The sequence below is a fragment of the Sander vitreus genome, chromosome 8 (assembly GCF_031162955.1).
Source record: "Sander vitreus isolate 19-12246 chromosome 8, sanVit1, whole genome shotgun sequence".
Classification (NCBI taxonomy): domain Eukaryota; kingdom Metazoa; phylum Chordata; class Actinopteri; order Perciformes; family Percidae; genus Sander; species Sander vitreus.
This window is the reverse complement of record NC_135862.1, coordinates 33,310,410-33,324,818: the sequence shown is the minus strand read 5'-3', so window position 1 is coordinate 33,324,818 and position 14,409 is coordinate 33,310,410. Positions and strand designations below refer to the sequence as shown.

Here is a 14,409-nt window from a genome sequence, read left to right as displayed (position 1 = left end):
ACTTCAGATACAGTATTAGGGGACCACTAAGGTCTATATAAAAGAGACTTCAGATACAGTATTAGGGGACCACTAAGGTCTATATAAAAGAGACTTCAGATACAGTATTAGGGGACCACTAAGGCCTATATAAAAGAGACTTCAGATACAGTATTAGGGGGACCACTAAGGCCTATATAAAAGAGACTTCAGATACAGTATTAGGGGACCACTAAGGCCTATATAAAAGAGACTTCAGATACAGTATTAGGGGACCACTAAGGTCTATATAAAAGAGACTTCAGATACAGTATTAGGGGACCACTAAGGCCTATATAAAAGAGACTTCAGATACAGTATTAGGGGACCACTAAGGTCTATATAAAAGCATCCAAAAAGCAACATGTCATAGGACCTTTAAAGCAACAATGCTAAACATTTCCAAGTTCCTCTATTGCGAGGATTTGCTGCTACTCTTTGTCTTGATAGTAAACTAAAAATCTAGTTTGCTCGGACAAAACAAGCAATTCAAATACATTTTCTCGAGCTTGAGGAATTTGTGATTGGCACTTGTCATGATTAGCTGACATTTATTAGACCAAATGATTACTTGATTAATTTAAGATATTTGGCAGATTAATCAGTAATTAAATGTGTTGTTGGTTTGCAGCTCTTAAAAACACATATTTTATCATTGGAAAAAAACTAGTCCCAACCCCAAGGAGAGTTGCTAATTTCATTTGACGTCACTGCAAAATCCTAATTTAACGATCATCACCATATTCCCCTGGTATGCATGTTAACTTATGTCTGTCTGACATACTTATGTCTGTCCTGGAGAGAAAAAGTCAAATATTTTGCTTTGTCTCTACTGGCTCTGAGATGAGTGACCAGCAAAGCGTGCGACTACATTACATTACATTACACACACACACACACACACACACACACACACACACACAGTATGCATGGTTTTTGCACCGATGACAGACAAAAGGGAACAGACATAATGAGGAAATAATGATCATAATTAGTAAGAGGTTCTGTGCTATTAGGGGCGTAATTGATCTCACAGTTCTCTACCTGAAAGGCTAATCAATGGACACATTGACCTCTTAACAAGTAAAACATTCAAAATGCAAGCTAAGCCTTATGTTTGCCCTCCTCTCCCACACTGCCTCTTTCCATTCAAGGGGACCTTGAGTACAGTCAAACCTCAGAAGTTATTCAAATGTGACATGTAATAACACTATCTAGAATATTTCTTGGAGAGGATATGTCGATTCTTTTAACTGATTATATAAGACAGGCTATGCTACAGTATCATCATCACCCTTTTCTAGTTTTGTCATTAGGGCAGTTAAACAGAAGCCTCTAATGGTTATAAATGACCTTATTAGCATATTTTGTTCATGAGAATATAAATTACTTGCACTCCCTGGACATTAACGTTAATGAGAGTACTTTCCATGTGATGTTAGTGAGCACTAATAAAGTTGTGCTGCAGTGTGCCACTGTGTGTCAGTGTGAGTACAGTGAGTTATGAGCGTAATGCAAAGCTCTGCTTGACCTCAAAGCGGGCTGTACCTCATGCCTTTGGTGGAGCCGTTGTGGAAGTTTTGCAGCAGCTGCGGGAAGCCCAGCATGGCCTCAAACATCACGGCCAGGGAGCCCAGCGTCTCCACAAACACGGCAGAGTCCAGCAGCAGCAGCGTGACCACTGCACACAGCACGGTGAAGCCGAAGCAGAAGAGCAGGTAGTCCTCGAACGCGCTCCACTTCCAGAAGTAGCGAAAATCCAAGTCTAGAGAGGAGAGAGAACAATACAGAGAGACAAATGAACTTATGCACAGTACTTGTCATCAGTATTGTTTACCGTCTGGAAAAACTTAATTGAAAAGATGTGACACGTAGAGGAGAGAGGATACAGGAAGGAAAGTAAAGAATGAGAAAAACGTGTGAGAGGATTTAAAGGAAAGAGGCAGACAGAAGAGCCTGGAAAGATGATCGAATAAAGAAACAGAGTAAGACAGTGTGTGTGTGTGTGTGTGTGTGAGAGAGAGTGTTGTAGTGGTAAAGGGCGAGAAGGTTCATACAATATGTGCGGATAGAAACAAAAGAGCAAGAGTGACAGGCAGTGACTGAAAGCGGCGGGAGCGATAGAGCGGGAAAAAGACGGGAGCAGGAGGAGAGAGCAGGAATAAGAGCGTTCCATTAAAAGGATGCATAGAAATTTTGCAAAGACAGCATTACTAAATCAATACTGCGCACATGCATAAGTGAATGGAACAGAGATAAATGAGATACTGGAAAGCTTTTACATTTCTATTACTTTGGAATAACCTGGCATTTGGTTGAGTCAGGCTATACATTTAGAAAGTTTATTACCCTTGGCTTGAAGCTATCTTCCCACCGACACAACTCTATTTATCATGTGTGGCTTTTATAATCCACTGATACATACCGGGCCCTATCTTGCACCCGGCGCAGCGCAAAGCCCGACACAATGTCTTTGCTAGTTTAAGACCGACGCGGTTGTCACTTTCCCGTCCAGAATTTTGGCCTTACATACTACTCGCTACCGTAGTCGCTCTTAGTGTTAAGTCATCTTCAAACCCCGTGTAGCTGCTGCTCTCCCCGGTACGTTATACAAACGCTGAAGGGCGCTTTTTTCGTCGCTTCAGACGCTGACAGCCACTGTCCAAACGTCCGTATTTTACGCAACAATGTTCCGATATTTTCAATGTAGTGTCCGAAAATCTAGTTTGGCCATTCCCTATATAGTTTACTATTTAATAAAAACGTATAGTTATAGGGAATAGTGAGTGAGTGAATGAGGGAAAGGTTTCGAACACAGCTAATCTAAGCTAAGTCTCTTCTATCGGTTTCAGAAGGACTGATTCCCAGCTTGGAGGCTGGTTCAGGAGCTGCCGAGGAAAGCTTAAGAGGGGAAACATTAAGCCCACTACATCTACATTCCCATCACCATCAGCCATCTCCTCAATGGACCATTATGTGGGGGATGATCGTCAATCTCTCATTGCTTAAATATGACCATGGAGCTGTCAAAAAAACAGCTGGCATCAGCTAAAGAGGACTGATGGCTAAATAAGAGCACATTAGTTAGTGTGGGGACTCAAGTGTGAAGCGACATACTGCGAAGCACCTGACTTCAACATGTGCCACTGTTCACGCTGACTGAAGAGGCTGCACCAATATGAGCTAAATTGCATGTGTCCTTGAATTTCTTTAGAGAGGCAAAGTCCCTCCACTTCCAGAGGACCCCATGGGACCTTATTTCAGACATAATATGTATGGTAAAGACAAAAAAATTGTTGATCCCATTCGAATTGAGCCATGAATTACACTTATGATGTTTGTCAATTTAACCCTTCTATTGTCTTCTATTTGACCCGTTTTTAAAGTTTCTATGTCAGAAATTTGAGATTCTTTCAACCAAATTGCACAAAAATTACATGGATGGTTTCATAGAAAGGCTCCTCGAGTATAATTAATGATCAGTTATCTGCTTATATTTAATTTTGGGTGTTTTATTAAATTTTACAGCATTTAGAGAGAAAAAAAAAGAATCCGTTTCAAAGCAGTGTCCTGACTAAACTTTGATATAAACCAGCCTGTGATTCTCTAAATATGTTCCTCTGATTTTATATATTAGTCAAAATAATTGACAATTTCAGCTTTTTTAAGTAAGAAAATAGATATAATTTTATATAAATGAGGTTTATTGGTCATGAAGTCCAAAAATAAGTGTACAACTAATAAGCTGGTGTTAGTGGTGGGGAAAAAAACCGCAGAAAGAAGAAACAAAAACCCTGAAAAAAGCGACAGAAACGTCAAAAAAAGCGGCAAGAACGTTGAAAAAACGGTCATCATAGCACACACAGCTATCTCAGACAAAACCATGTGGACGCCTAGTCTGAAGCATGCGTGAGGTGCGCACAATCGCATTCATAAATACCAGTTGATATGTAGAAAAAGGCATACGCATAGTTTTTGTCTGTACACATTGTTTCTACATCTGAAGAAACCAGGAGAACCCAAGAGACTTCTTAAACTCATCTTGTTGTGCAAATGCTGCAAAGAGTCTTCTTAATTTGTCCGTGAGAGTTGGTAATTTGTTAATACCAATACATTAATTTGGGAGGTAAACAGCTGTTTTTAATTTATTCATTACACTGATGCCTGTAAGCACACACACACACACACACACATATTCCCAGTCCCATTCCACTCCAGTGAACAGCATCTGATGTGTTGCATCTTGGGACAGACCGAGTGAGACATCTTGCAGTGAGAGCAGCGTGGCATGTTTGTGGCAAACAGCGAACGGGATTAATGGCTTTATTACCAACCGCCACAAAACACACATCGCCCACAGCTGACAACACACGCGCACAAAGTGGGAGAGGAGAGCGATACAGCACGCACGCGCACACACACACACACACACGCACGCACGCAGACACACACACACACACTTTTCAGTTCTTATTCACAACTCCCTCTTCACTCCTGGTGCCTCTTTACTTCAACACAACAAACCTGAGTCATTGCAGGCACTGGCAGCTGGCAGAGGGAGACTAGAGTCAGGAGAGGCTTAGAGGCTGCCCTTTATCAGCAACATAAAAGCCCTCTCATTTCCTTTTGAATGAAGCCAAAGTGGTGAAGTATAAACATGCTGACAGCAGCAACAATGAGAGGAGTGGTATTTCAAAACTACTGTAAACTTTTCAGAGTTCAAAGCCTCCCGCTGAGCCTCTCAGCTTCCCCTCCCTCTCGCGCTTATCGGCAGCACATACACACTCAGACACCGAAAACACTCTCTCTTGTCCTCTTACCAAGCAATCCAATCTATTTTCATACAGAAAGCAACACACCCACATCCGCTCCTCTTGTTCCCGCTCCCTCACTCTCCCTCTATCCCATCATCTCTCTTATACAGCCTTGAATGTTTACCTGCATTATCAAACTTCCCGGAAGAGTATAATGAAGAGACAAAGCTATGCATCATTCATGGAGTCATCTCTTTTATTTGTCCTCCTATATCATGCATCATTCCCGGCTTACTTTTCCGGACCAGTTTTCTTTCTTCCTCTCGCTGTTTTGTTTGTTTTACCCACCTTGAGTTAAAATCAACCAACGCAGGACAGTATCACTACAACGTAAAACATGGTTCTATAACAGTTTCTTCCCTGCCACAGTCAGTCTGATGGCAAAAAAAAATACAAAAACACTGCATAATTCACTGTGATTAAATGTGCAATAATTCCCACTCTACTGTGAAATACTACTGTGAAATATTTGCAATATTTATGCTTGTTACAAATGCAATATCCCCTGTAGTTGTATCCCCCAGTTACAGTATTCATAATGTATTATATTCTTTGCACTCTTTTGTATAGTATCTAAGTTTTTTTGTCTTATTTTATTTTAATTTATTTACCTTTATTAATGTTTTTTTTTCTGTTTTAGTCGCTGTGCTTTTCTTTGCCCTTAAAACTATAGTGGGTGGTGATGGCGCAGTGGATAACACACATGCCTTTGGTGTGGGAGAGCTGGTTCAATTCCCACTGCAATACGTCACCAATGTGTCCCTGAGAAAGTAACTTAACCCATAGTTGCTCCAGAGGCGTGTGGCCTCTGACATATATAGCAATTGTAAGTCACTTTGGATAAAAGCGTCAGCTAAAAGACATGTAATGTAATTAGTGCTGTCAGTTAAACGTGTTATTAACGGCGTTAACGCAAACCCATTTTAACGGCGTCAATTTTTTTATCGCGAGATTAACGTTCTTTTTGGCCTGGCAAACTTTCACATGCTGTTGCAACAACTAGTAACGTTAGAAAAACTACAACACCACACCGGATCTAGCTAGACCGGAAACAAACAACAGGCACGCTGCACACACTTGTTTGGGCTTGCGAGCCAGCCAAAGAGTAGTAGGCTAACGTTACGTTTTGAGTGGATGGCGAGCGTGAGACGCCGAAATGGATGCCAATAAGATTCTGAACGGAAAGTTTACTTTTAAAAAGTTGCCAAATGGTTCCATTGACAAGACCAAAGTGATCTGTGTGTTTTGTCGTTGTGAACTGAGCTATCATCGCAGCACGTCCAGTCTGAAATACCACTCGATGGCCGAGCACACAGCTGATGCCAATTCTCCGCCCCCTCGTCCAAGCCAGGCCGATCCACTTGTCCATGTTGATAAGAGCATTAAAATGAGAAAAAATAATGGGACAAAAACAAATCAAGGGACATTTAGAATAGATAAGAATGTGGGATTAATTGCGAGTTAACTATGACAATCAATCATACATCAATATGATTATGACAACAAAACTGTCGGCTCATCCACATGATACAAGCCTTCAGTGACTGCGCACTGAAATCTTAAAAAAGGTCAATTCTGATTGGCTGTTCATCATCTCCAATTAGATCGCTAGTAGCAGGAAACACAAATCTACGGGGGAACAGTCTTTGACATAACACCTTTTGAAAGCATATTGAAAAGAAACCCCAGAAATATCTACAGCAGTGATTCCCCAAACAGGGGTACTTCTGCTGTTGCCAGGGGATACTTGGAAAGATTGTGGAGCAGCTCAACTAATCAAACAAAACATTTGAAATTATGATTTAGTTAAAACAATATATCAGCTGAAACACCTAAACAACGACGCGTAAACAGATAGCTAAAAGTTGTATTAACTTGTATTCTGTTTGTCTGTATGTCATTAGCTTGCAATGTAACGTTACATTAGCTATCTGTTGCTAACGCTAGCTAATTCATGTCAAAAAGCAGTAGCTAACTACTGCCAAGATATGGTTTCGTTTTATGTACATTGAAAAATAAATAAGAATATGCTACCATGCACAGTGCAAGACTTCATGAGTCTCACAACACCTAACGTTATTTGGTCCCCAGTGAGTGCGCGCACACACACACAGACACACACACACACACACACACAGACACACACACACACACACCTCCCTCCTCTGTGGCTGTTACCCCAGCACAGGACAGGTGGCCTGGCCTTTTCCCAACAGCATCCTCCTGTCTGGTGTGTGTCAAAGTCTGGGTCGCACTTCAAAGACACCAGAGACTCCGGAGTGCCAGGAGGAGGCGAGGCACTTCTTCTTCACAGAGACTCTTTGTTTACACAAAGCCCATACACGATCAAACAATTCAATTACTAAAACGGGCAAGGAAGCAGCCGCGAGGATGTCAATACCTGTGTATGAAGCTACTCAGGGAAGATGTGAAATTGCTAAGTCAATCAATCTGTGTGTGTGTGTGTGTGTGTGTGTGTGTGTGTGTGTGTGTGTGTGTGTGTGTGTGTGTGTGTGTGTGTGTGTGTGTGTGTGTGTGTGTTCAGGTGAAAGTCAGCAGTTGTGACAGCCTTTGCAGGTCTATCTGGGGTGTAGCATTGTCAAGACTGTCTCAGCGCTGTTAGGGCTTAAAAGCACTCTTGCACGAGCTGCACTGATGACGGAGAGGATGATTAGGGATGGATGGAGGGTGAGCGAGTCAGACAGACAGGGAGAGTAGCCTTGTGTCAGTCAAGTAGTACGGAGGCTAAACTCAGGCCGAGCAGAGAACGCACAGTACGGAGCAGTGAGCAGAGAGACAGAGACAAGGATAGACGCTGACAGCTAGAGAGCCTTGAGATATGCTGACTCAGCGCTGTCAGCCTGCGAGCAGAACGACTCAGCTCGATGTATTTTAAGATGTGTTAAAGTTGCTGCTTAACATCTCTTGTGGGCTGTCTGTTGGGTGCTCAGCTCACTGGTCTACTCCGGGGATAGGTGCAGATTTTTGTCAGACATGCAGGATGTAATGAACTTTCAGATTATTATAATGGGTAAAAAGCCTTCATATATTTTTTTATAGATTGTTCACAGATCAGGCTGGCAATGCAAGGGACTAAGGGTGGGGGGAAAAAATCATATGTATCATGATTTTTTTTTTGCGACGATCTTTCAAATCGATTCTTTTCCCTAGAATTGATTTTTTGTAACCAATAATTCACCTAAATATTTTCTGTTTATAAGGCAATGCTGACGGCGACTACATGATATCCGTTTCCAGCAAAACCAAGCGAAAGCAGAAAATACACGTCTTTACAAAAGAAATAAATGTCAGACTGACTAACATTTGATGTGAATTCTTTTTAGAAAATACCTCTAGAAGTGTATTATTCAACTTTTGTTTTTGTTAAAGAAGGAAAAGAAAATCACAATACTCAATACTATCGAATCGCAATAAATGAAAATCGCGATACAAATCCAATCCGGCACCCATGTATCATGAAAGAATCGAATGGGGACAGAAGCATATCGTCACAGCCCTACAAGGGACTAAGTTAGTTACCCCACCAGCCGAACCTGAACACGGGAGATTTCACAGTATCTTTGAGCTGAGCCTGTGGACTACCTTTGCCTTTTCAGCTCATGAACACAGCTCTGCAGAGTATTGACAACATAAACGTCCTCTAATACCATCTTGACAAACTTTAATAGGGACACCACATGCACTCTGCAATCATTAGGATGGACAACAGGGCTGCACGATATGAGGAAAATATCTAATTGCGATTATTTTGACTGATATTGTGTGTATCATTGATTGTGATATGATTCACTATATTGGAGGGAATGATCGTTTTTTGTATTATTATTCTCATTTTCATTGAAAAATATTAAACCTTTTAAAATGATTATAGTGTGATTTTTGCGAGGATCTGTACCAAACAGAGATTTTTTCTTAAGTCTGTAGGATAGGATTTGTAGGCCGGGATGTCTCTGCAGCACCACAATACTTGATTCAGAATGGGTTGACACATATTTTGCCTTTAATAACTATTGCGCCCCCCTGCGATTTGGGTATTGCACTAGTCCATATTGCGATTTCGATAAAATTGCGATTAATTGTGCAGCCCTAATGGACAAGTCACTGAAGTGTTCTAAACTTTTTCTATTCCTCTGTAAACCAAAGAAACTGGGGCTTGTTTGCACAGCACAAACATAACTTGGTTCACCAGCAGAACCAGTCTGAGTGAAGACAGATAAGAAAGGGTCCACTGCTCTCTGTGTCTCCCTCTCTCTCTGTCAGCTCTCTGAATAATACAAAAGCTTCTAAAATAATGTCCAGTCATTAAATTACTGTGGGAATGTAACACACCAAAGCACACACAAGACTAAATTGCCTTCCCAGTGGATTTAGTCTCTTGAGCTACTTCATAGTTAACTTGAGAGCAAAGGAACTTCATTACACAACTGCCTTCGCTGGTAAACCATTTGGATTATTTACCAAAACAAATATGAGGAATGCTGACTGAGCTTTTCAACTTGATAACAAAATCATCAAAACACTCTATTTCAGCAATTATTTATGAAATTCCGCAGGGCATAGAACAATACACACACTGGCCAGTCAACACAAACCTCATAGAAGTAAACCAATCAGAAGGGAATTAAAAAGAAACTAGGTCCTGATTTGTCTTTGCATCTAAGACGCCTCTACATCATCCGTTCTATTTCCCTCCCCCTCCCTCCCGCTAAGCTGTTTAGATGCTTCCCAGTGGAGAGGAATTTGTAGAGGGGATGTTGCACAGTGTCAGACTGGCACTCGCACTGTGTGGAGAGAGCAGACGGCTCAAGACCAGCCATGCGTTACAGGGGTTATTTATGTCAACAAAGACTGCTATTCCTGTCCAAATATGTCTATCTGGCTGCAAACTTTCCAGTCATGCTCAGTCAACAGCTACTGTACAGTATGTCTTTAATCACACAAATAGGGAACATCTGACCCATAGCAATGGGCTCTTAATTTGCCTCTTCAGTTGCCAAAAGATAAGCTCCAAGTAAACATGTTCTCATTTAGAGTAGTCAAAGCAAAGGAAAACTAAATCACAAAGTTATTAATGGCTCATTTGCCGGAAAAAGTACAACAAAATAAATGAAAATGTGCGAGACTGTGATAAGCAACGAGAAGTGCAATGATGAAGTGAAAGACAATGCAGTGGAGGTCATTATCACAGGGGCATGCTGGATTAAGATAATGCTCTGCGTCGTTGTATACTTTCGGCTAAGGCTTGTGTGCATTTTGCCATTTCGCTGAGAAATTAAAACTTCTAGTCTCATCTTGAAGATGTACACAACACTACTGCACAAATATGCCTGAATACACACAAAAACACACACACAGGAATCACAACGTCCAGTGCAATTACTGTGACTCTTTGATTTCCAATAGCCTCTGTGTGTATGTTTGCCACGGGGGGATGGGACGTATTGCAACAGGCTGTACACCACATTAGGCAGTTGAGTGTTGATTTGTTTCTGCTGCATCTTCTTAGCTTACATATTTAATCCAGTTTTGGATTTGTTGCTTCACTGCCCAGTCGTCCTAAGTATAGCCTCTATTTTTATCTGCTATGTGCGGTAAATAAACAAAATAAATGAAGGTGTAACAGAGGGCCGCGTTTCTTTGGTACCTGACAGCATTGCAGTGGTTTCTCCAAGCTGTGTTTTGTCACATTCGTCAAAAAAAAAAAAGCCTGTCTGCATCTTTTAATTCATATCTATGCACAGGGAGGACTGGCACATTCATTTGCATAATATTTTGTGTATTATAAAAGTCATTCATGCAGAAACATCCAAGTAATACATTCACAAGTCCACAGTTTACAGTGTCTTGCTTGAATGCCTAACGGTGAGGCACTGTGTGCATTTTAATAGAGGTTTCTTACTTGCAATTACAAAGAATGAGCTATAGCCTCAATATAGGCCTTCAATGATTTTGCCACCTTCTTCAAAGACAAAATTCAGAAAATTAGACAAACAGTCAGTGCTTCCATATCGAGTCACAGTGTCCAGGCAAAACAAACTCCAATATGACCCAATTTCATATGATTAACCGTAAAAACCTGGAGGACATTATACAACATCTGAAAACCTCCTCCTGCTGCCTTGATATTCTACCAACGGGCCTTTTAAAATTTTTTCGAATTGTTTGGCTACAGATCTTCTACAGATTGTAAACACGTCTCTTCTCTCAGGTGTCTTCAGTCATTAAGCCACGAAAATTACGAAAAAACTGAGGTGGTTGTTTTTGGAGCAAAAGTGGAACGATTAAAAGTCAGCACTCAGCTTCAAACGACAATGTTAAAAACAACAGACAAAGCCAGAAATCTTGGTGTAGTCATGGACTCAGACCTGACAGCCACATTAAGACAATTACAAAGTCAGCCTATTACCACCTTAAAAATACATCAAGGGTTAAAGGACTTATGTCTCAGCAGGATTTGGAAAAACTTGTCCATGCTTTTATCTTCAGTAGACTTGACTACCGTAACGGTGTCTTTACAGGTCTCCCTAAAAAAAATCAATCAGACAGCTGCAGCTGATTCAGAACGCTGCTGCTCGAGTCCTCACTAAGACCAAGAGAGTGGATCACATCATTCCAGTTCTGAAGTCTCTACACTGGCTTCCAGTGCCTCAAAGAATTGATTTCAAAATACTTTTGCTGGACAGGTCTGCTTTCTGTCCCCAGAGTCAGAACTAAACAGGGGGAAGCAGCATTCAGTTTTTACGCTCCACATATCAGGAACAAACTCCCAGAAAACTGCAGGTCTGCTGCAACTCTCAGTTCTTTTAAATCAAAGCTAAAGACCTATCTTTTTGATGTTGCCTTTCTTTAAATAACTGTTCATTTGTTATACTGAAGTTGCATTGATGACACTGTATGACATTCTATAACTGCCCTTTAATGTTTAATTTCCTATACTGCATTGTCAATTTTATTCTTGTCTTTTATGTTTTAATCTGCTTTGTTTTTTTTATCGTTTTCTAACTGCTCTTAAATGTTTTATGTAAAGCACTTTGAATTGCCCTGTTGCTGAAATGTGCTATACCAATAAAGCTGCCTTGCCTGCATGATTGAAAGCTAAGATGAATGTGCTATTCACAGTTAGTTTAGCACAATTACATGAAATTCATGAGATCAAAAGCAGTATCGCAAAGAGAGAAATATACGTCCGCCAGCACACCAACTTTTCCCAAATTTCCAACAACAAAAACAAAATCCTAAAAAACTCAATTTTATCATAGTTTTTATGTTTCACTAAGTGCTAATAATTTCACAATTTATTGTCTCATGTATATTACCATATATATATATATATATATATATATATTAGGGGTGTAAGAAAAAATCGATACACTTGAGTATCCCAATATTTTATTTAGCAATACTAAACTTAGCACAAAAAGTAAGGAAATTTGTGTTTGGTAGATTATTTCTCTGTGGTAACAATGCTTTTTAGCAATAAATCTTATACCGTTGGAAAGCCTGTTTAGTTCCCTTTCAAATGGTGCCCCATTTGTAAGGAACATGCATTTGTGGGATGAGCAGCAGCGCTGAGTATGTGGGTTGCACCCATGAAAGATTTGCCAAATCTTCTTTGCCAATGCCAAACAGCTTATTCTGCTGTTGACCCGTTTGTTTGTGTTTTGGTGGATTGGATGATTGAAGTTTGAAGAAACAAGACATATTGGCAATTGAACAATTGATTCATTTCACAAACAGGAGCCTCAGTAACGTGAGGAAGAACCATACACAGCCACAACAGCCTGGCACCTCCTCCTCATGCTGGTCAACAGCCTGGTCACACATTGCTGTGGGATGGCATCCCATTCTTCAACCAGCATTTGTCGCAAGTCAGCCAACGTGGTTGTGTTGGTCACTCTGGCACAAACAGCACGCCCAAGCTGATCCCAGAAGTGTTCAATGGGGTTGAGGTCAGGACTGCTGGCAGGCCATTCCATCCTCTCCACTCCCACATTTTGGAGGTAGTCTCTGATAAACCCCGCCCTGTGGGGCCGAGCGTTGTCATCTTGGAGGATAGAGTTCGGTTCCAGACTGTGGAGATATGGGATTGCCACTGGTTGCAGATCTCATCTCTATATCTCTCTGCATTGAGATTGCCTCCAATGATGACAAGCCTCGTTTTGCCAGTGAGGGAGATGCCGCCCCACACCATCACACTGCCTCCACCAAAAGGTGTTACTCTATCAGTGCAGCAATCAGCATAGCATTCTCCGCGTCTTCTCCACACTTTGATCGTATGATCCAACTGCCGTAGGCAGAATCATCCAATCCACCAAACACCAAACGAGTCAATGGCAGAATAAGCTGTTTGGCATTGGCAGAGAAGATTTGGCAAATTTTTCATGGGTGCAACCCACATACTCAGCACTGCTGCTCATCCCACAAATGCATGTTCCTTACAAATGGGGCACCATTTAAAAGGGAACTAAACAGGCTTTCCAACGGTATAAGATTTATTGCTAAAAAGCATTGTTACCACAGAGAAATAATCTACCAAACACAAATTTCCTTACTTTTTGTGCTAAGTTTATATTGATTTTCAAAAACGTAATATCGATTATTTTTGTATTTTTTTTTTAGTTTACGTGCAAAAATATTCCTGTAAGACAATGGTTCACATTTATGTTGTGTTTAAACCCCCTACCACTAGATGGCTATGCTGAGACGCACCACTAGTGTCCGTGCCTAACAGTGCCTAACAGGGCCTAACAGGGCCTAACAGGGCTTAACAGGGCCTAACAGGGCCTAACAGGGCCTAACAGTGCCTAGCAGTGCCTGACTTTTTGCTAGAAGCTAACAATGTAGCTATGGCTGAACTTTGGCCTACTTTAGCATATAAACATTCGCTCACTAAGAACCTGGGAACCACAATCCCAAACTAGCAGTTTCTATTCAGTGTACTGAATTGTTTACCTAAAGTAAACTTCTTTGACTTTCATGCACATCACGTCTTTTTTTAAATATTAGTTTTTCTAAAATGATGCTTTAAAAAAATCCCAATATATCACCTTACGCACAGTATCGAAATATATTGCAATATATTGAATCGTGACCCATGTATCGTGATACGTATCGTATCGCCAGATTCTTGCCAATACACAGTCCTAATATATATATATATATATATATATATATATATATATATATATATATATATATATATATATATATATATATACTGTGAATTAACTGTAGATAAATCTATAGATTTGTGCTCATTTGATTTTGTCTCATTTATCTATTTAGTAGTCTTTTGTTTCTCTTGTTTACTGCACGTTTTGACAGCTAATTAAAAAGAAACAATGAAGAAAGAGAGAACAATGACATCACATGAAACTATGATCTGTGTGAGAAATGTCTTTTAGTCTGGTCGGCTTCTAGCGAATGATAATCTTTTGTCAAGAACACTTTTTCCTCCGAGTTTCTGCTGCAGTAGCACTTCTGAAAGTGGGCAGCTTTGACCTTGCTAGTGAACCATGACCTTTTTTTTCCACGACTGATTGCTTCCTCACTGAGT

The 14,409-nt window shown here is 40.6% G+C and overlaps 1 protein-coding gene across 2 annotated transcripts in view; it reads right to left on the bottom strand.

The window, feature by feature from the left end:
* LOC144522639 (solute carrier family 66 member 2) overlaps positions 1-14,409 on the bottom strand; it is a 76,283-nt gene that overhangs the window by 27,664 nt on the left and 34,210 nt on the right. For both annotated transcript variants that reach the window (XM_078257876.1, XM_078257877.1), the window contains exon 5: positions 1,567-1,783. In XM_078257876.1, the coding sequence (XP_078114002.1) occupies positions 1,567-1,783 (217 nt within the window). The remainder of the gene's footprint in view (positions 1-1,566; positions 1,784-14,409) is intronic.